At 40.7% G+C, this 23,800-nt stretch overlaps 1 protein-coding gene across 10 annotated transcripts in view; it reads right to left on the bottom strand.

Annotated features, from left to right (window-relative positions):
* Positions 1 to 23,800, bottom strand: part of GRIP1 (glutamate receptor interacting protein 1) — a 920,176-nt gene that overhangs the window by 119,196 nt on the left and 777,180 nt on the right. For 5 of the 10 annotated variants that reach the window (XM_053716867.1, XM_053716865.1, XM_053716868.1 and 2 more), the window contains 2 exons: positions 23,753 to 23,800; positions 18,653 to 18,808 (listed from right to left, as the gene is read on the bottom strand). The exon at positions 23,753 to 23,800 is cut by the window's right edge and continues 111 nt beyond it. In XM_053716867.1, coding sequence (XP_053572842.1) covers positions 18,653 to 18,808; positions 23,753 to 23,800 — 204 coding nt within the window. The remainder of the gene's footprint in view (positions 1 to 18,652; positions 18,809 to 23,752) is intronic. The other 5 variants (XM_053716876.1, XM_053716872.1, XM_053716874.1 and 2 more) reach the window with 3 other exon arrangements.

The following is a 23,800-nucleotide window of genomic DNA, read 5'->3' on the forward strand; positions in this document are numbered from 1 at the left end:
GTCTGCCAACTGTTTCCCCCAACTGAAGTTATCTCATCTCAACAGTCCTATGTGGAAACAGCAAACGATTTTAGTTACTGCTGCTAAAATCATACTCCTCTCACAAACAGAACTCTTCATCTTTTTCTGTTTCAGAGTAAATAGTACATACCAGCACTATTTTAAAATAACAAACTCTTGATAGTAGAATAAAAAATTACAACTAAACACCACATACTCTTCACCATCTCCGTGGAGATGCTGCTTGTTCAGCGGCAAAGAGAATGACTGGGGTGGGCGGAGCCTAGGAGGGACTATATGGACAGCTTTTGCTGTGCTCTTTGCCATTTCCTGTTGGGGAAGAGAATATTCCCACAAGTTATGGATGACGCCGTGGACCGGACACACCAATGTTGGAGAAAAGTAAACAAAATAATTACTATATAGCACCTAAAAAGTTGAGCCTTTATGTGAAACTTACTTTGGTTGTCAGCAATTTAGTGATTTCTTAGCACAAGGTAACTCACATACACACACATATATACAACTGAGTAGGTCAAGGACGTGACAAAATACGGTCAAAGATCCTGGGTCTTGAAATTATGGAAAGGTCTGCTCTATTTAGAAGATATCTCACTACCATAGCTTTACAAATCTAGTTTTTCTGTTATCAGGAAAGGCAAAAAAAATACACTTATCTTTCAAAAATTTGAAACCAATGTCATTTGGAAAGTATTTTTATTTTTTATTTACCTGTGAGCTTGTGATCCTGTTGGGCCTGTGAGCCCTTTCATGTTTTTATGCTGTGCCGAATAAACGGAAGATTTTTACCTTTATGAATTGACTGTCTTTGCGGTGCGCCCTATTCCTGGATTATTCTGTATTTATTTGATAAGTTGGCAGACTTATCTTGGGGCTGCATAGCGGAGCTTTCGTGGTTAGCAGAGCATTCCCACTCTCCATTGAGCCGTCAGGAGGATTGGAGTCTCCACCCCTAGAAGCTATCAAGTCTGGAGCGGTGAGTTGTGCGCTTTTCACACAGACCTTTGCTGTGTTGTTTGATTCAGGGAAACTCCTGGTCTCCTGGTGGTCACTCTTAAACCTCATGTCTTTAACCAAGTTCTAACATGTTAAAAAAAAACTTAATCACTCTTGATTGTATAATAGATTGTGTCTAACTACAGTCCTTGTGGTTGGGGAGCATTATGCCAAAATCTATATGCCCAAGGTCAATGGATCACCAATGGTTCACCAAAGATTGCAAACCTTTTCTTGGAGTCAGGTGCATATAGGAATATAACAAATGTACATATCCCAGGTCTTCAGACACTCTGAATGCATTAAAACAATTCAAACAGAATGGCAATTGCACATAACTGCCTTTCTGAAGTTGGTGGAATATCAGGATAGGGAGAAAATAGTTTTTTATTGCATAAGACAGCAATAGGCAAGTTCACTTTTCTTCATTGTAATCTTTAGAAGCTGCAACTAGCAGCTTGGCAACTCCATCTCAAATATTCCAGCAGAAGTCATTCAGGCCAAACTCAAAAGAAGAAAATCGTCAACCTATACAGCAAATGATACAGTTTGGGACACATTTTGTTTGTGGCTAATGGGTCATAATTTATCTATAAGCAAAAATTTAATCTTCTGTATTTACTTGATGGATACTTTCAAACTCTAACACTTTGAAAGATCAAGTTTAATCAATTCAGGAATATCTGGTGCTGAATGGTCTCAATATCCTTTATTCATTCAATTATATCTACATATCTACCTTAGGAAAGTATTTCAGACTCTACAATTAACAATTTGGTATTCCTCAGGGGCATAAGGAGGGAAATGCTCCTGCTAAGACCACAATTTCAAGTTGGACAGTACCAGGGCCGGATTGGCCTGCCGGGAAGCCGGGCGAAATCCGGTGGGCCAGACTAGCTGTGGCCGGCATTGTTTTAAAATGTATTAATTGCTCTATGCCTCTAATTTCAAATGATATAAATCATATCAGCCCTAGCTTCCCAAACTGATCTTTTTAATACTGCCCTCCCCCACGGTCAGCATCAGTGGTGTAACAGTAGCCAAAATGAAATGGGCTAGCGTGTGACTCTTAGGAAGCATTGGAATTTAAAGTACACATGGCTGCCTGCTTTACATACTTTGTACATCGTAATGCACAGTTTACATTTGTAGACTGTACAATCTATATGTACTGCAGTGTGAGATATTAAATAGATACCTCCCTGCCTCATCTTCCCCGGCGCAGCAGGTCCTACACAATCTTATACAGATAATCAGACCGGCACTTCCTCTGTCTTTATGGAGTAAACCATATACACTGCAATGGGAGGGGGGCACAAAGGAGTGAGATCAAGTAACCAGACAAATTTAATTTCCAAAAAACAGAATTTATGCTTACCTGATAAATTACTTTCTCCAACGGTGTGTCCAGTCCACGGCGTCATCCTTACTTGTGGGATATTCTCTTCCCCAACAGGAAATGGCAAAGAGCCCAGCAAAGCTGGTCATATGATCCCTCCTAGGCTCCGCCTACCCCAGTCATTCGACCGACGTACAGGAGGAAATATGCATAGGAGAAACCATATGATACCGTGGTGACTGTAGTTAGAGAAAATAATTCATCAGACCTGATTAAAAAAACCAGGGCGGGCCGTGGACCGGACACACCGTTGGAGAAAGTAATTTATCAGGTAAGCATAAATTCTGTTTTCTCCAACATAGGTGTGTCCGGTCCATGGCGTCATCCTTACTTGTGGGAACCAATACCAAAGCTTTAGGACACAGATGAAGGGAGGGAGCAAATCAGGTCACCTAAATGGAAGGCACCACGGCTTGCAAAACCTTTCTCCCAAAAATAGCCTCTGAAGAAGCAAAAGTATCAAATTTGTAAAATTTGGCAAAAGTGTGCAGTGAAGACCAAGTCGCTGCCTTACATATCTGGTCAACAGAAGCCTCGTTCTTGAAGGCCCATGTGGAAGCCACAGCCCTAGTGGAGTGAGCTGTGATTCTTTCAGGAGGCTGCCGTCCGGCAGTCTCATAAGCCAAACGGATAATGCTTTTAAAGGGACACTGAACCCAAATGTTTTCTTTCGTGATTCAGATAGAGCATGCAATTTTAAGCAACTTTCTAATTTACTCCTATTATCAAATGTTCTTCATTATCTTGCTATCTTTATTTGAAATGCAAGAACGTAAGTTTAGATGCCGGCCCATTTTTGGTGAACAACCTGGGTTGTTCTTGCTGATTGGTGGATAAATTCATCCACCAATAAAAAAGTGCTGTCCAGAGTTCTGAACACAAAGAAACGCTTAGATGCCTTCTTTTTCAAATAAAGATAGCAAGAGAACGAAGAAAAATTTGATAATAGGAGTAAAATAGAAAGTTGCTTAAAATTGCATGCTCTATCTGAATCACGAAAGAAAAAAATTGGGTTGAGTGTCCCTTTAAGCCAAAAAGAAAGAGAGGTAGAAGTTGCTTTTTGACCTCTCCTTTTACCAGAATAAACAACAAACAAAGAAGAAGTTTGTCTGAAATCTTTAGTGGCCTCTAAATAGAATTTTAGAGCATGGACTACGTCCAAATTGTGTAACAAACGTTCCTTCTTTGAAACTGGATTCGGGCACAAAGAAGGTACAACTATCTCCTGGTTAATATTCTTGTTGGAAACAACTTTCGGAAGAAAACCAGGCTTAGTACGCAAAACCACCTTATCTGCATGGAACACCAGATAGGGCGGAGAACACTGCAGAGCAGATAACTCAGAAACTCTTCTAGCAGAAGAAATTGCAACCAAAAACAAAACTTTCCAAGATAATAACTTAATATCTACGGAATGTAAGGGTTCAAACGGAACCCCTTGAAGAACTGAAAGAACTAGATTAAGACTCCAGGGAGGAGTCAAAGGTCTGTAAACAGGCTTGATTCTAACAAGAGCCTGAACAAACGCTTGAACGTCTGGCACAGCTGCCAGCCTTTTGTGAAGTAAAACAGATAACGCAGAAATCTGTCCCTTCAGAGAACTTGCAGATAATCCCTTCTCCAAACCCTCTTGTAGAAAGGATAAAATCCTAGGAATTTTTATCTTGTTCCATGGGAATCCTTTAGATTCACACCAACAGATATATTTTTTCCATATCTTATGGTAAATTTTTCTAGTTACAGGCTTTCTAGCCTGAATCAGAGTATCTATTACAGAATCTGAAAACCCACGCTTTGATAAAATCAAGCGTTCAATCTCCAAGCAGTCAGTTGGAGAGAAACCAGATTCGGATGTTCGAATGGACCTTGAACAAGAAGGTCCTGTCTCAAAGGTAGCTTCCATGGTGGAGCCGATGACATATTCACCAGGTCTGCATACCAAGTCCTGCGTGGCCACGCAGGAGCTATCAAGATCACCGAAGCCCTCTCCTGGTTGATCCTGGCTACCAGCCTGGGAATGAGAGGAAACGGTGGGAAAACATAAGCTAGGTTGAAGGTCCAAGGTGCTACTAGTGCATCTACTAGAGTCGCCTTGGGATCCCTGGATCTGGACCCGTAACAAGGAACCTTGAAGTTCTGACGAGACGCCATCAGATCCATGTCTGGAATGCCCCATAATTGAGTTATTTGGGCAAAGATTTCCGGGTGGAGTTCCCACTCCCCCGGATGGAATGTCTGACGACTCAGAAAATCCGCTTCCCAATTTTCCACTCCTGGGATGTGGATTGCAGACAAGTGGCAGGAGTGATCCTCCGCCCATTGAATTATCTTGGTCACTTCCTCCATCGCCAGGGAACTCCTTGTTCCCCCCTGATGGTTGATATATGCAACTGTCGTCATGTTGTCTGATTGAAACCTTATGAATTTGGCCTTTGCTAGATGAGGCCAAGCTTTGAGAGCATTGAATATCGCTCTCAGTTCCAGAATGTTTATCGGGAGAAGAGATTCTTCCCGAGACCATAGACCCTGAGCTTTCAGGGGTTCCCAGACCGCGCCCCAGCCCACCAGACTGGCGTCGGTCGTGACAATGACCCACTCTGGTCTGCGGAAGCTCATTCCCTGTGACAGATTGTCCAGGATTAGCCACCAACTGAGTGAATCTCTGGTCCTTTGATCTACTTGAATCGTCGGAGACAAGTCTGTATAATCCCCATTCCACTGTCTGAGCATGCACAGTTGTAATGGTCTTAGATGAATTCGTGCAAAAGGAACTATGTCCATTGCTGCAACCATCAATCCTATTACTTCCATGCACTGCGCTATGGAAGGACGAAGAACAGAATGAAGAACTTGACAAGAGCTTAGAAGTTTTGATTTTCTGACCTCTGTCAGAAAAATCCTCATTTCTAAGGAGTCTATTATTGTTCCCAAGAAGGGAACTCTTGTTGACGGGGACAGAGAACTTTTTTCTTTCTATGTTCACTTTCCATCCGTGAGATCTGAGAAAGGCTAGGACGATGTCCGTATGAGCCTTTGCTTTTGACAGAGACGACGCTTGAATCAGGATGTCGTCCAAGTACGGTACTACTGCAATGCCCCTTGGTCTTAGAACCGCTAGAAGGGACCCTAGTACCTTTGTGAAAATTCTCGGAGCAGTGGCTAATCCGAATGGAAGTGCCACAAACTGGTAATGCTTGTCCAGAAAAGCGAACCTTAGGAACTGATGATGTTCCTTGTGGATAGGAATATGGAGGTACGCATCCTTTAAATCCACCGTGGTCATAAATTGACCTTCCTGGATGGTAGGAAGGATCGTTCGAATGGTTTCCATTTTGAACGATGGAACCCTGAGAAATTTGTTTAGGATCTTGAGATCTAGAATTGGTCTGAATGTTCCCTCTTTTTTGGGAACTATGAACAGGTTGGAGTAAAACCCCATCCCTTGTTCTCTTATTGGAACTGGATGAATTACTCCCATCTTTAACAGGTCTTCTACACAATGTAAGAATGCCTGTCTTTTTATTTGGTTTGAAGATAATTGAGACCTGTGGAACCTTCCCCTTGGGGGTAGTTCCTTGAATTCCAGGAGATAACATTGAGAAACTATTTCTAGTGCCCAAGGATCCTGAACATCTCTTGCCCAGGCCTGAGCAAAAAGAGAAAGTCTGCCCCCCACCAGATCCGGTCCCGGATCGGGGGCCATCCCTTCATGCTGTTTTGGTAGCAGTGGCAGGCTTCTTGGCCTGCTTACCCTTGTTCCAGCCTTGCATCGGTCTCCAGGCTGGTTTGGGTTGAGAAGTATTACCCTCTTGCTTAGAGGATGTAGAAGTAGAGGCTGGTCCGTTTCTGCGAAAGGGACGAAAATTAGGCTTATTTCTAGCCTTAAAAGACCTATCCTGAGGAAGGGCGTGGCCCTTTCCACCGGTGATGTCTGAAATAATCTCTTTCAAATCAGGACCAAACAGTGTTTTGCCCTTGAAAGGGATGTTAAGCAATTTTGTCTTGGAAGACACATCTGCTGACCAAGACTTTAGCCAGAGCGCTCTGCGCGCCACGATAGCAAACCCTGAATTTTTCGCCGCTAATCTCGCTAATTGCAAAGCGGCATCTAGAATAAAAGAGTTAGCCAATTTAAGTGCATGAACTCTGTCCATAACCTCCTCATACGAAGATTCTTTATTGAGCGACTTTTCTAGTTCTTCGAACCAGAAACACGCTGCCGTAGTGACAGGAACAATGCATGAAATTGGTTGAAGAAGGTAACCTTGCTGAACAAACATTTTTTTAAGCAAACCCTCTAATTTTTTATCCATAGGATCTTTAAAAGCACAACTATCTTCTATGGGAATAGTAGTGCGTTTGTTTAGAGTAGAGACCGCCCCCTCGACCTTAGGGACTGTCTGCCATAAGTCCTTTCTGGGGTCGACTATAGGAAATAATTTCTTAAATATAGGGGGAGGAACAAAAGGTATGCCGGGCCTTTCCCATTCCTTGTTTACTATGTCCGCCACCCGCTTGGGTATAGGAAAAACATCGGGGGGTACCGGAACCTCTAGGAACTTGTCCATCTTACATAATTTCTCTGGAATGACCAAATTGTCACAATCATCCAGAGTAGATAATACCTCCTTAAGCAGTGCGCGGAGATGTTCTAATTTAAATTTAAATGTTACAACATCAGGTTCAGCTTGTTGAGAAATTTTTCCTGAATCTGAAATTTCTCCCTCAGACAAAACCTCCCTCCTGGCCCCTTCAGATTGGTGTGAGGGTATGTCAGAAACGTTATCATCAGCGTCCTCTTGCTCTTCAGTGTTTAAAACAGAGCAATCGCGCTTTCTTTGATAAGTAGGCATTTTAGATAAAATATTTGCAATAGAATTATCCATAACAGCCGTTAATTGTTGCATAGTAAGAAGTATTGGCGCACTAGATGTACTAGGGGCCTCTTGTGTGGGCAAAACTGGTGTAGACACAGAAGGGGGTGATGCAGTACCATGCTTACTCCCCTCATCTGAAGAATCATCTTGGGCACTATTATTATCTGTGGCATCATTGTCCCTACTTTGTTTGGACACCATGTCACAATTATCACATATATTTAAATGGGGAGACACATTGGCTTTCATACATATAGAACATCGTTTATCTGATGGTTCAGACATGTTAAACAGGCTTAAACTTGTCAACAAAGCACAAAAAACGTTTTAAAATAAAACCGTTACTGTCACTTTAAATTTTAAACAGAACACACTTTATTACTGAATATGCGAAAAAGTATGAAGCAATTGTTCAAAATTCACCAAAATTTCACCACAGTGTCTTAAAGCCTTAAAAGTATTGCACACCAAATTTGAAAGCTTTAACCCTTGAAATAATAAACCGGAGCCGTTTTTACATTTAACCCCTATACAGTCCCAGGAATCTGCTTTGCTGAGACCCAACCAAGCCCAGAGGGGAATACGATACCAAATGACGCCTTCTATAAGCTTTTTCAGTGGATCTTAGCTCCTCACACATGCATCTGCATGCCTTGCCTTCCAAAAACAACTGCGCATTAGTGGCGCGAAAATGAGGCTCTGCCTATGACTAGAGAAGGCCCCCATCTGAAAAAGGTGTCCATACAGTGCCTGCCGTTTTTTAACAACAATCCCCAAGATTATAATAACTATAAAGAGCTATAATCTGTCAAATATGCTTAGCAAAGTAATCGTTTTAGCCCAGAAAAATGTCTACCAGTTTTTTAAGCCCTTATAAAGCCTTTATTCTTTTACTTAATCTAAGAAAATGGCTTACCGGTCCCCATAGGGAAAATGACAGCCTTCCAGCATTACCAAGTCGTGTTAGAAATGTGGCCAGTCATACCTCAGGCAGAAAAGTCTGCCAACTGCTTCCCCCAACTGAAGTTACTTCATCTCAACAGTCCTGTGTGGAAACAGCAATCGATTTTAGTAACGTTTGCTAAAATCATCTTCCTCTTACAAACAGAAATCTTCTTCTCTTTTCTGTTTCAGAGTAAATAGTACATACCAGCACTATTTCAAAATAACAAACACTTGATTGAAGAATAAAAACTACATTTAAACACCAAAAAAACTCTTAGCCATCTCCGTGGAGATGTTGCCTGTGCAACGGCAAAGAGAATGACTAGGGTAGGCGGAGCCTAGGAGGGATCATATGACCAGCTTTGCTGGGCTCTTTGCCATTTCCTGTTGGGGAAGAGAATATCCCACAAGTAAGGATGACGCCGTGGACCGGACACACCTATGTTGGAGAAATATATATATATATATATATATATATGTTGTGTCATTTATTATGTGCTGGTCCCTTGGGAGAACGTTCACAGTAAGCAGAACTTCACTCAAAGTTAAATAAAATAAATTAATGTTCAGTGTCCCTTAGTGCCCATAGTAGAACAGTGCATGAGGGTGGGGCTTCCTGCTGCTAAAGGAAACTTCCTATGCAGCTTGCAGGACACTGACTGAGAAGGGAGCACCGCAGAGGCTGTGTGGAGATAAGGTTGTATGTGTTGTGTCTGGGGAAGCTGCTGTGTATTGAGTGTGTATGTGGTTTCCAGTGTTGAGTGTGTGTTGGTGGCAATTATTGTGTATGTGTTGTGTCTAAGGGAAGCTGCTGAGTATGAGTGTGTTTCACTTGGTGACAATGTCAGTGTGTGTTTTCCAGTGTGTGTGGTGGTGTGGCTGGGGGAGCTGATGTGTATGAGTGTGTGTAACTTGGTGACAATGTCTGTGTTGTGTATGAGTGTGTGGTGTGGTAATGTCTGTGTGTGTTTTACAGTGTGTATGTGTTGTGTATGAGTGTGTGTAACTTGGTGACAATGTCTGTGTGTGTTTTTCAGTGTGTATGTGTTGTGTATGAGTGTGTGTAACTTGGTGACAATGTCTGTGTGTGTTTTTCAGTGTGTATGTGTTGTGTATGAGTGTGTGTAACTTGGTGACAATGTCTGTGTGTGTTTTTCAGTGTGTATGTGTTTTGTATGAGTGTGTGTAACTTGGTGACAATGTCGGTGTGTGTTTTACAGTGTGTATGTGTTGTGTATGAGTGTGTGTAACTTGGTGACAATGTCTGTGTGTGTTTTACAGTGTGTATGAGTGTGTGGTGTATGAGTGTGTGGTGTGGTAATGTCTGTGTGTGTTGTGTATGGTGTGGTAATGTCTGTGTGTGTGTGTGTTGTGTATGAGTGTGTGTTGTGTATGAGTGTATGGTGTGGTAATGTCTGTGTGCGTATGAGTGTGTGGTGTGGTAATGTCTGTGTGTGTATGTGTTGTGTATGAGTGTGTGGTGTGGTAATGTGTGTATGTGTTGTGTATGAGTGTGTGGTGTGGTAATATCTTGTGTGTTTTACAGTGTGTATGTGTTGTGTATGAGTGTGTGGTGTCGTAATGTGTGTATGTGTTGTGTATGAGTGTGTGGTTTGGTAATGTCTGTGTGTGTATGTGTTGTGTATGAGTGTGTGTAACTTGGTGACAATATCTGTGTGTGTTTTACAGTGTGTATGAGTGTGTGGTGTATGAGTGTGTGGTGTGGTAATGTCTGTGTGTGTTGTGTATGAGTGTATGGTGTGGTAATGTCTGTGTGTGTGTGTGTTGTGTATGAGTGTGTGTTGTGTATGAGTGTATGGTGTGGTAATGTCTGTGTGTGTATGAGTGTGTGGTGTGGTAATGTCTGTGTGTGTATGTGTTGTGTATGAGTGTGTGGTGTGGTAATGTGTGTATGTGTTGTGTATCAGTGTGTGGTGTGGTAATGTGTGTATGTGTTGTGTATGAGTGTGTGGTGTGGTAATGTGTGTATGTGTTGTGTATGAGTGTGTGGTGTGGTAATGTGTGTATGTGTTGTGTATGAGTGTGTGGTGTGGTAATGTGTGTATGTGTTGTGTATGAGTGTGTGGTTTGGTAATGTCTGTGTGTGTATGTGTTGTGTATGTTGTGGTAATGGCAGTGTGTATGTTTTGTGCTTGGGGGAGCAGCTCTGTACAAGTGTGTGTTGGTGGCAATGTCTCTGTGTGTTTTACAGTGTGTATGGGTTGTGTATGAGTGTGTGGTGTGGTAATTGCTGTGTGTATTTTACAGTGTGTATGTGTTGTGCTTAGGGGCGTTGCTGGCAACGTGTGTGTGGATCACAGAATGTAAATGGCTTTGAGGGCCTGTGTGTCTGCATATGTGATATCCTTGTGCCTGTGCAACTTCATGTGTTTGTGAAACCTGGTGGATGACTGTAAAAAAGCTGGAAAGTAAGGTTGGTGTATGCGTGAGTTCTTGTTTTATTGTGTTGTAGTGGCTATATGTTCTTACTAGCTGGTTGTGAAGGGTGGCAATACTTATGTTTAATCACAAAAAATAAATACAAAAAAACACACAGATACCTACATTAGAGACATTTCTTTATGTATTTTTTTTCTAGGTTGGCATAAAAGTGTCTATGTAGGTGTCTGAGATATACATAGTTTTACAGACTAAACTGAATATAGGGCTGGTCTTCAAATTTTTCCAGGGCTGCTTTTTATTCCCAGTCCGGCCCTGGACAGTACAATGTTTCATTAAAGGGTCATGAAACAGGTTGGGATCTGTGCATATCCTAAAAGGTCTAATTAATTAAAAATAGTTTGAATAAAAAAAATGTTTAAAAATTGCTGGCAAAGTATTTTAAAATAATTTTCAAAAATAAGTAAAATGAATTACATAGTTAAGCTGTCTGGAGCAGCCAACTCCACCCCTCCTTGTCAGTGTTTAGACACAGGCATTGTATTTCAACTGAGTTCACAGCTTCTAGGCCTGCTCCAGCAGATAATTCCTATGCACTTTTGCATTCTACCAAAAGAAAAATAGATACAGCCATAGAAGGAAATGTGTGGGGGAGGAAGAGCTTTACAATTCAGAAACTAAAAAACATAATTTATGCTTACCTGATAAATTTATTTCTCTTGTAGTGTATCCAGTCCACGGATCATCCATTACTTATGGGATATTAACTCCTCCCCAACAGGAAGTGCAAGAGGATTCACCCAGCAGAGCTGCTATATAGCTCCTCCCCTAACTGCCATTACCAGTCATTCGACCGAAAACATGCAGAGAAAGCAAAACCATAGGGTGCAGTGGTGACTGTAGTTTAATGGAAAAATTACCTGCCTTAAAGTGACAGGGCGGGCCGTGGACTGGATACACTACAAGAGAAATAAATTTATCAGGTAAGCATAAATTATGTTTTCTCTTGTTAAGTGTATCCAGTCCACGGATCATCCATTACTTATGGGATACCAATACCAAAGCTAAAGTACACGGATGACGGGAGGGACAGGCAGGCTCTTTATACGGAAGGAACCACTGCCTGAAGAACCTTTCTCCCAAAAACAGCCTCCGAAGAAGCAAAAGTGTCAAATTTGGAAAATTTGGAAAAAGTATGAAGAGAAGACCAAGTTGCAGCCTTGCAAATCTGTTCAACAGAAGCCTCATTCTTAAAGGCCCAAGTGGAAGCCACAGCTCTAGTAGAATGTGCTGTAATTCTTTCAGGAGGCTGCTGTCCAGCAGTCTCATAGGCTAACCGTATTATGCTACGAAGCCAAAAGGAGAGAGAGGTAGCCGAAGCTTTTTGACCTCTCCTCTGACCAGAATAAACGACAAACAGGGAAGACGTTTGTCGAAAATCCTTAGTTGCCTGTAGATAAAATTTCAGGGCACGGACTACATCTAGATTGTGTAGCAGACGTTCCTTTTTCGAAGAAGGATTAGGACACAAAGATGTAACCACAATCTCTTGATTGATATTCCTGTTAGTGACCACCTTAGGTAGGAACCCAGGTTTAGTACGCAGAACTACCTTGTCTGAATGAAAAATCAGATAAGGAGAATCACAATGTAAGGCAGATAACTCAGAGACTCTTCGAGCCGAGGAAATCGCCATTAAAAACAGAACTTTACAAGATAACAACTTGATATCAATGGAATGAAGGGGTTCAAACGGAACCCCCTGTAAAACATTAAGAACTAAGTTCTAACTCCATGGTGGAGCAACAGTTTTAAACACAGGCTTGATCCTAGCTAAAGCCTGACAAAAAGCTTGAACGTCCGGAACTTCTGACAGACGTTTGTGTAAAAGAATGGACAGAGCTGAAATCTGTCCCTTTAAGGAACTAGCGGATAAACCCTTTTCTAAACCTTCTTGTAGAAAAGACAATATCCTCGGAATCCTAACCTTACTCCATGAGTAACTCTTGGATTCGCACCAATATAAGTATTTGCGCCATATCTTATGGTAAATCTTTCTGGTAACAGGCTTCCTAGCCTGTATTAAGGTATCAATAACTGACTCAGAAAAACCACGTTTTGATAAAATCAAGCGTTCAATTTCCAAGCAGTCAGCTTCAGAGAAATTAGATTTTGATGTTTGAAGAGACCCTGGATCAGAAGGTCCTGTTTCAGAGGTAGCGACCAAGGTGGACAGGATGACATGTCCACTAGATCTGCATACCAAGTCCTGCGTGGCCATGCAGGCGCTATTAGAATCACTGATGCTCTCTCCTGTTTGATTCTGGCAATCAATCGAGGAAGCATCGGGAAGGGTGGAAACACATAAGCCATCCCGAATGTCCAAGGTGCTGTCAAAGCATCTATCAGAACCGCTCCCGGATCCCTGGATCTGGACCCGTAACGAGGAAGCTTGGCGTTCTGTCGAGACGCCATGAGATCTATCTCTGGTTTGCCCCAACGTCAAAGTATTTGGGCAAAGACCTCCGGATGAAGTTCCCACTCCCCCGGATGAAAAGTCTGACGACTTAAGAAATCCGCCTCCCAGTTCTCCACTCCCGGGATGTGGATTGCTGACAGGTGGCAAGAGTGAGACTCTGCCCAGCGAATTATCTTTGATACTTCCATCATTGCTAGGGAGCTTCTTGTCCCTCCCTGATGGTTGATGTAAGCTACAGTCGTGATGTTGTCCGACTGAAACCTGATGAACCCCCGAGTTGTTAACTGGGGCCAAGCCAGAAGGGCATTGAGAACTGCTCTCAATTCCAGAATGTTTATTGGTAGGAGACTCTCCTCCTGATTCCATTGTCCCTGAGCCTTCAGAGAATTCCAGACAGCGCCCCAACCTAGTAGGCTGGCGTCTGTTGTTACAATTGTCCAGTCCGGCCTGCTGAATGGCATCCCCCTGGACAGATGTGGCCGAGAAAGCCACCATAGAAGAGAATTTCTGGTCTCTTGATCCAGATTCAGAGTAGGGGACAAGTCTGAGTAATCCCCATTCCACTGACTTAGCATGCACAATTGCAGCGGTCTGAGATGTAGGCGTGCAAAGGGTACTATGTCCATTGCTGCTACCATTAAGCCGATCACCTCCATGCATTGAGCTACTGACGGGTGTTGAATGGAATGAAGGACACGGCATGCATTTTGAAGCTTTGTTAACCTGTCTTCTGTCAGGTAAATCTTCATTTCTACAGAATCTATAAGAGTCCCCAAGAAGGGAACTCTGAGTGGAAAGAGAGAACTCTTCTTTTCGTTCACCTTCCATCCATGCGACCTTAGAAATGCCAGTACTAACTCTGTATGAGACTTGGCAGTTTGAAAGCTTGAAGCTTGTATCAGAATGTCGTCTAGGTACGGAGCTACCGCAATTCCTCGCGGTCTTAGTACCGCCAGAAGAGCACCCAGAACCTTTGTGAAGATTCTCGGAGCCGTAGCCAATCCGAATGGAAGAGCTACAAACTGGTAATGCCTGTCTAGAAAGGCAAACCTTAGATACCGGTAATGATCTTTGTGAATCGGTATGTGAAGGTAAGCATCCTTTAAATCCACTGTGGTCATGTACTGACCCTTTTGGATCATGGGTAAAATTGTCCGAATAGTTTCCATTTTGAACGATGGAACTCTTAGGAATTTGTTTAGGATCTTTAAATCCAAGATTGGCCTGAAAGTTCCCTCTTTTTTGGGAACCACAAACAGATTTGAGTAAAACCCTTGTCCTTGTTCCGACCGCGGAACCGGATGGATCACTCCCATTAATAAAAGATCTTGTACGCAGCGTAGAAACGCCTCTTTCTTTATTTGGTTTGTTGACAACCTTGACAGATGAAATCTCCCTCTTGGGGGAGAGAATTTGAAGTCTAGAAGGTATCCCTGAGATATGATCTCTAACGCCCAGGGATCCTGGACATCTCTTGCCCAAGCCTGGGCGAAGAGAGAAAGTCTGCCCCCCACTAGATCCGTTCCCGGATCGGGGGCCCTCGATTCATGCTGTCTTAGGGGCAGCAGCAGGTTTCCTGGCCTGCTTGCCCTTGTTCCAGGACTGGTTAGGTCTCCAGCCTTGTCTGTAGCGAGCAACAGCTCCTTCCTGTTTTGGTGCAGAGGAAGTTGATGCTGCTCCTGCTTTGAAATTACGAAAGGAACGAAAATTAGACTGTCTAGCCTTAGGTTTGGCTCTGTCTTGAGGCAGGGCATGGCCTTTACCTCCTGTAATGTCAGCGATAATTTCTTTCAACCCGGGCCCGAATAAGGTCTGCCCTTTGAAAGGTATATTAAGCAATTTAGATTTAGAAGTAACGTCAGCTGACCAGGATTTTAGCCACAGTGCTCTGCGTGCCTGAATGGCGAATCCGGAATTCTTAGCCGTAAGTTTAGTTAAATGTACTACGGCATCTGAAATAAATGAGTTAGCTAACTTAAGGGCTTTAAGCTTGTGTGTAATCTCATCTAATGGAGCTGATTCAAGTGTCTCTTCCAGAGACTCAAACCAAAATGCTGCTGCAGCCGTGACAGGCGCAATGCATGCAAGAGGTTGCAATATAAAACCTTGTTGAACAAACATTTTCTTAAGGTAACCCTCTAACTTTTTATCCATTGGATCTGAAAAGGCACAGCTATCCTCCACCGGGATAGTGGTACGCTTAGCTAAAGTAGAAACTGCTCCCTCCACCTTAGGGACCGTTTGCCATAAGTCCCGTGTGGTGGCGTCTATTGGAAACATCTTTCTAAATATCGGAGGGGGTGAGAACGGCACACCAGTTCTATCCCACTCCTTAGTAACAATTTCAGTAAGTCTCTTAGGTATAGGAAAAACGTCAGTACTCGCCGGTACCGCTAAATATTTATCCAACCTACACATTTTCTCTGGTATTGCAACTGTGTTACAATCATTCAGAGCCGCTAACACCTCCCCTAGTAATACACGGAGGTTTTCCAGCTTAAATTTAAAATTTGAAATATCTGAATCCAGTTTGTTTGGATCAGAACCGTCACCCGCAGAATGAAGCTCTCCGTCCTCATGTTCTGCAAATTGTGACGCAGTGTCTGACATGGCCCTAATATTATCAGCGCACTCTGTTCTCACCCCAGAGTGATCACGCTTACCTCTTAGTTCTGGTAATTTAGCCAAAACTTCAGTCATAACAGTAGCCATATCCTGTAATGTGATTTGTAATGGCCGCCCAGATGTACTCGGCGCTACAATATCACGCACCTCCCGAGCGGGAGATGCAGGTACTGACACGTGAGGCGAGTTAGTCGGCATAACTCTCCCCTCGTTGTTTGGTGAAATATGTTCAATTTGTACAGATTGACTTTTATTTAAAGTAGCATCAATACAGTTAGTACATAAATTTCTATTGGGCTCCACTTTGGCTTTAGCACATATAGCACAGATATCTTCCTCTGAATCAGACATGTTTAACACACTAGCAAATAAACTAGCAACTTGGAAATACTTTTCAAGTAATTTACTATAATATGAAAACGTACTGTGCCTATAAGAAGCACAGAAAAAGTTATGACAGTTGAAAATTAATAAACTGAAAAGTTATAGCATCAAATCTTTGTAAAAAACACAATTTTAGCAAAGGATTGCTCCCATTAGCAAAGGATAACTAACCCTGATAGCAGAAAAAAAATACAGAAATAAACGTTTTTTTATCACAGTCAACTACAATCTCACAGCTCTGCTGTGAGTGATTACCTCCCTCAAAACAAGTTTTGAAGACCCCTGAGTTCTGTAGAGATGAACCGGATCATGCAGGGAAGACAATAAACTTCTGACTGAATTTTTTGATGCGTAGCAAAAGCGCCAAAAAAAGGCCCCTCCCCCTCACACATAACAGTGAGAGAGATCAGTAAACTGTCATAAATTAAATAAAACGACTGCCAAGTGGAAAAAAATAGTGCCCAAAACATTTTTTCACCCAGTACCTCAGAAAATTAAACGATTTTACATGCCAGCAAAAAACGTTTAACATTAATAAATTGAGTGTTATTAAAAAGCCTGTTGCTAGTCCCTGCAAATTAGGCTAAAGTTTTATGCATACAGTATAATTCCAGTGAAGTGCCATTCCCCAGAATACTGAAGTGTAAAATATACATACATGACAGCCTGATACCAGTTGCTGCTACTGCATTTAAGGCTGAGTTTACATTATATCGGTATGGCAGAATTTTCTCATCAATTCCATTGTCAGAAAATAATAAGCTGCTACATACCTCTTTGCAGATTAATCTGCCCGCTGTCCCCTGATCTGAAGTTTACCTCTCCTCAGATGGCCGAGAAACAGCAATATGATCTTAACTACTCCGGCTAAAATCATAGAAAAACTCAGGTAGATTCTTCTTCAAATTCTACCAGAGAAGGAATAACACACTCCGGTGCTATTATAAAATAACAAACTTTTGATTGAAGGTATGAAACTAAGTATAATCACCACAGTCCTCTCACACATCCTATCTATTCGTTGGGTGCAAGAGAATGACTGGTAATGGCAGTTAGGGGAGGAGCTATATAGCAGCTCTGCTGGGTGAATCCTCTTGCACTTCCTGTTGGGGAGGAGTTAATATCCCATAAGTAATGGATGATCCGTGGACTGGATACACTTAACAAGAGAAATAAAGGATTAATGGTCAGGCACTGCAGTATACATTTGCAGGAAAAGTAATTAAAGTACATATTATAATTTGTCTCTATCCCAACTTTTTTTATGTCCCTTTCAGACCTATTAGACTAGGGCACTCTCTATATCCGGCTTGATCAAAACCATGATGAGCAGCAGCCCAAAGATATCTAAAACTTTCCTTACATATTAATATTTGGATGTGCAACAGGCAGCAGAAGCCAGTTTGGGGAAGAAAATACTTTCATGATAAACTTTCTTTATAACAGTATTTATCTTTCTCTGTTATCATTGGTTGCCCATCCTTCATTAGCTAGGGTTAGACAATATAAAATAAATTAAATTCAACGCATCAATTTTTTATAACTTGTCTCATACCTCTAGACCAGTGATGGCGACCTTGGAATTCCATATGTTTTAAAACTACATTTCCCTTGATGCTCAATTGGACTTCAGAGTGTCTAAGCATAATGGGAAATGTAGTTCTAAACATCTGGAGTGCCAAGGTTCACCATCACTGCTCTAAGCAATATTCACTAGGCTCCCACCCTCTTTATCTTGCCCAGTCAAACTGAGTTTTCAATAAACAGAGCAGGGCGGAACTACAGGAGGTGCAGAGGTTGCAACTGCGACTGGGCCCCCGAGCTTAAAAAAAAAAATAATAAAAAAAAAAAAATCTTCAATAAAAACATTGACCTGCCACTGCCTGCACTGATATCATGTGAGTGTGATGTGATGCTCCACTAGTGTTTCTGACTACAGGGGTTAGTGTTTATGTTTTACCCATTGGTGTTTATGTGTGTGTGTGTGTGTGTGTGTGTATTTATGCATGTATGTGTGTGTGTGTGTGTGTTTGTGGAACCAGCAAATTACAAACCTTGTTACTACAGCATGGGGGGGGGGGGGTCAGACCATCTCACAGACTGTGGGTTCAGGGTATCTCCTTTTGCAGACATGTAATATGATTCACTTTTTTTTCTGTGTTAAATGTTAATTTTTTTTTTTATCAAATTCACTTTTTTTGGGGGGAGGGGCTTCTTAGATTTTTACATCTGGGCCCTGTGGTTTCTAGTTACACCTCTGAAACAGAGTATATATATATCTGTATTCCAATTAGTTGTTATAATCCATGGTTAGTACATCCCAACTGTGGTTTGTGAACCCCCTGTGTTGGATCCTAAAAATCACCAGTAAGATATTATAACGTTTAATACTATAAAATAAATGTATTCCTGGCTCATATTATTGTAGTGTTGGGAACTATGTGGATTCTTCATTTGAAACAAAGTGAATTACTGGGTCAATTGTAAAAAAAACCCAAAAAAACATACAAATATATTATAACTTACGTGAGCTTTTGAAATCTTTCTTCTTCATTCGCCGTCTCATCAGTGTCCCGCGTGGGCTGGTGGGATAAAGGCTTCGAGGTAGGGTCCCCATGTTGAGTGAGCTTAGGCTGTACGCACTCATGGAGGTAGGAGAGAAGGAGGAGGAAACCAGTGCTGCTGTAAGAAAGACAATAGTTTGTCTATAGCACTTAAGTGACATCATTAATGGCTTCTTAAGGCCCATTTATAATTGCTAGTTTGTTTAATTCCTTGTCTGTTCAAGTGGGCTGCAGTGCATTGCTTTGTAGCCAAGGGATTAAAGGGACAGAACACTGACATTTTAGTACAAATTGTTTACTGTGTGCAATAAAACAACTTTGCAATATAGTTTTATTAGTGTTGCCATTTTTTCCTGTAATTTAAACCTGGAAATTAAAGGTTTTCCCAATTCTGACAACAGGAATGGCACACGGAAAGCCTCACAATCCTAACCCTGTCATATATATGTACCTAATTAGCTTCAGGAGATGATCACATAATGAACTGCAAAACAATATATATTTTGCTAACATAATGACAGCTGTAGCTGTGTTTACTTCAGTAACAAATCCTAATTGGTTCTACGGCAAGTTATAGGTAAAGTTTGGTTATTGAAAAAAAAGTGCAGAAACAAGGTCATAATGCATTCAAAATATTTTTAAGCTCACCGAATATATTAATATATTGCAAGACTGCAGTAATTACAAGGTGTTTACTGTCCCTTTAAGTATAGTTTCAAAATTCAGACGAGGACATCCCATTTAGTGACAACAATGTGTTTATACAACTCAAATAATACATTGAGGAAGAAGGAAACAGCTTGTTTTTCTCTTTAGACTCATTACGGTCAACATTAAAGAGATTCACTCAATCATAAATCATTATGAGTCCTAAAGGCAACTGTCAATTTACTAAGCACTTTGTATCTTACAGGTTTTATTTTATCATAATTGATCTGTAGAACATGTAACTGATGTCTGCATCTGTTTTGCACTTAATGTTGTCAAAGCAATACATTTGCTGAAGCAGTATAAAAACAAAACAAACAAAACTGCTGTCAAAAACCAATACTGAGCGGCGGCCACAAACAAGCCGCAAATCTGACGTGCGGTTTTTGTATTGTCCAGGGGAAATATACAATGAAATAGAAAAAAGATGTGTTTGCTTTGTATATACATAAATGGCTATGTCAGGGGGACACTTCTGTGACAGAATATGTCATGTTAAAAAGCATGTTGAAAGTAAAATATTTATACCTGCTTTTTGAAAGAGACTTTCTTACAGCTGAAAAGAAAAGACATATTGAAGCTTTAGATTGAACTTATAGGGACAGTAAGCACCATGAGACTTTAATATAAAAGGTTTAGTTATACATAGTAAAACTTTACAATAGCTTTTGTGCCCCATTTTCCTGTAATTTAACCCTGAAAATTGTGACTTTTCTCTTTCTGAGAAATGAAAAACACACCCTGTAGACTTCTTAAGGCCAGCCCTGCTACATATCTTTCTCTAATTGACTTTAACAGATAAACCTTATACTAACAATATGACCATGGCAAGTCTTGTCAGCCCAGATAGGCTCCTCCAAATAAGGTGGAGTTTGGCAGCTGAAAAACAATTGCTGCAAACAATATGTAGATTTGTTTTAAAAAACATTTAGATTTGGCTGACATGTTATCTTATAGCAAGACAACAGAAATGTCTTGTAATTACAAGGTGTTTACTGTCCCATTAAAGGGACGGTTTGCTCTCATTTTATCAGACATTACAACTGCCCTATATGCTGTGAGACACTGCTGAACAGGGCCCATGTCAGTCGCTTCTACCATTTTTATGTCCAGGCTTTGTAAAGTCTGCAATAGTGATTATAAATGAACATATATATGCATAGCATATAACATTCATTGATCACTGACTTGAAAAATAAATGTATACAAAAATGTTTAAAGTAATTTATCACTTTAATTTTGTTAGCACAAATTATAAGGGTTTGTAGAGCAGTTTAGGGATATACCTTTTGAAAAGCCTGATGTAACTGATATTTATAGTTTACTTTGTTGGGGCTAGTTAGGGAAATGTAAATAAGTTTATGCTCTGGCTTGAGCAATCAACCTGTTGAATGTTGCAGGGTAAGTTAAAGGGACATGAAAACCAATTTTGTTTCTTTTATGATTCAGATAGATCATAGATTTTTGAACAACTTTCCAATTTGTTTTATTGAAAAAGCAGCAATTCTATTACGAGAGGCTTATATGTACAGCCACCAATTAGCAGCCATCCCCCATTTCCTCAGCCTACCTAGGTTTGCTTTTAACTAAAGATAGTAACCGAATTATGTAAATGTGATATTAAAGGTAAATTAGAAAATTGTTTAAAATTATATGATATATCTAAATCGTGAAAGTTTCAATTTCAGCTTTCATGTCCCTTTAATTGACATTGCAGTGTTGGTTTATTTTGCTTTATTACATATTTTATATCAGGCATTACGTTTTAGTTTAATGTCCATTTAACATCTTTGATATTGGTTCCAACTGTAAATAAAAAAATTTTTTTTTAAAACAATCTGAGGGTCTGAGGTATAAAAATGAATCCCTTTAAGGGAGACTGGTGGTTATCACCACACTAAAGCCTTAATACATAAGGTAGGAAAGAATGACTGACTATCTTTAACTAGTAATGAAAATGTTTAAACCTTTTTTTTTTTTTTTTTTTAAAGGGAGTGAATGAAGTTTGTCAGATGTAGTTATGCACTTGTCTACACCTTAGTCATCTTAAAGTCTTACCTTAGCTTAACCCCTTAGTGACCAGACCATTTTTCAATTTTCTTACCCTTAAGGACCAGGGCTATTTTCACATTTCTGCGATGTTTGTGTTTAGCTATAATTTTCCTCTTACTCATTTACTGTACCCACACATATTATATACAGTTTTTCTCGCCATTATATGGAATTTCTAAAGATACCATTATTTTTATCATATCTTATAAATTACTATAAAAAATATATAAAATATGAGGAAACAATTGAAAAAAACACACTTTTTCTAACTTTGACAAAATCTGTTATACATCTACAACCATCAAAAAACACCCATGTTAAATAGTTTCTAAATTTTGTCCTGAGTTTAGAAATACCCTATGTTTACATGTTCTTTGCTTTTTTTTGCAAGTTATAGGGCAATAAGTACAAGTAGCACTTTGCTATTTCCAAACAATCCCCCCCCCAAAAAAAAAAATTAGCGATAGTTACATTGTAACACTGATATCTGTCAGGAATCCCTGAATAACCCTTTACATGTATATATATTTTTTTTTTATAGTAGACAACCCAAAGTATTGATCTAGGCCCATTTTGGTATATTTCATGCCACCATTTTACCACCAAATGCGATCAAATAAAAAAAATCGTTAACTTTTTCACAAAATTTAGCTTTCTCACTGAAATTATTTACAAACAGCTTGTGCAATTATGGCACAAATGGTTGTAAATGCTTCTCTGGGATCCCCTTTGTTCAGAAATAGCAGACATTTTTGGCTTTGGCATTACTTTTTGGTAATTAGAATGCCGCTGTGCACCACACTTGTATTATGCCCAGCAGTGAAGGGGTTTATTAGGTAGCTTGTAGGGTTAATTTTAGCTTTAGTGTAGTGTAGTAGACAACCCAAAGTATTGATCTAGGCCCATTTTGGTATATTTCATGCCACCATTTCCCCACTAAATGCAATCAATTAAAAAAAATTGTTAACTTTTTCACTAAAGTAAGGTTTCTCACTGAAAGCTCTCTAACCCTCCCCCTCTACCTATTTTCCTCCATCTTGGGTACTGGAAGCTGTCTGCCTTTTCCCAGTTTGCTAAAAAACAAATAGGTACTTTTTTTTTTTATTTCAAATCCAATTTTCTGTAGTGTAGCTGCCCCCCCTCAATACTCTTCCCCTCCCAGATCCCTTTTCCAACATTTATTCTCCCCCTCTCCTTCTCCATCCTTCCCATGCATTGTGTATGAGTTGCGCTTGCGCTCCGACTCACTCGCGCACACTGCAGGGACGGTATCCAGAATCCCTCCAACGATGGGCAGACCACCCACCTCCCTGCTATGGCTCCCACCCACCAACCATCGGCACCATCGATGGCCGATGCAGAGAGGGCCACAGAGTGTCTCTCTCTGTATCGGATGCTTAAAAAAGGTTATTGCAGGATGCCTCAATATCGAGGCATCACTGCAATAACCTGAGAGCAGCTGGAAGCGATCACAAACCCCTGACGACCTGCCAGGCACGTCCTTGGTCATTAACTGACACCCTTTGTAGGACGTGCCTGACACGTCCTCTGTCGCCAAGGGGTTAAGCTACAAATAGCCTCCTGCACCCTTTCTATATCATGCAGCAGGAATGGTAAAACAGTTATTTTTAAAATGAATAGTGTTTCTGGCCAGATTGAAATGGCTGCCAAGCTCCACCCACTGATGACATCACGATCTGGGCTGCATATTGCTTCCAATCACAAAAGGCTCACTAGTTGTATTTAACAGACTGTCAATGCTTTTCAGCAGAGTGCATAGATGCAGCCCAGCTCCTGATGTCATCAGTGGGTGGAGCTTGGCAGCCATTTTAAAATAACTTTTTTTTACCATTGCTGCTGCGTGATATAGAAAAGGGTAAAGGAGGCTATTTGCAGCTTAATCTAAGGTAAGACTTTAAGATGACTAAGGTGTAGACTGTTCCTTTAAATTAACCTGCAGCTAATGTATCATTTTAATGCAATTTTTAAAAAAAAGTGTAAATATACTACTTTTTATATGCTCTTCAAAAGAATTTTAATGTTATATCATTAAATGGCAACTAGAATTAATATGTTGAAGCATAGGTTGTATTATAGACTGCCCTGCTAGAGTGCTGTCTTTTTAGGTGCTGCTAAACTCAAACACTTGCTACCAGCAGTTATTACAGGTTTGTATCATTAGTAGGAAAAGCAGAGAAATATAGTCAAAGCTCAAATGCCTGAAATGAGAAAGCATGAAAAACAAAAGAAAAAATGAGTGAAAATAAAGAAAAAGTTAGGAGAAAAAAGGGTGGCACATTACGAAGGAGATTTTGAGGAGGTGGTTTCTGGCATTTGATGGCTGGCTTCC

The sequence above is a fragment of the Bombina bombina genome, chromosome 6 (genome assembly GCF_027579735.1).
Source record: "Bombina bombina isolate aBomBom1 chromosome 6, aBomBom1.pri, whole genome shotgun sequence".
In the NCBI taxonomy this organism is placed as follows: Eukaryota; Metazoa; Chordata; class Amphibia; order Anura; family Bombinatoridae; genus Bombina; species Bombina bombina.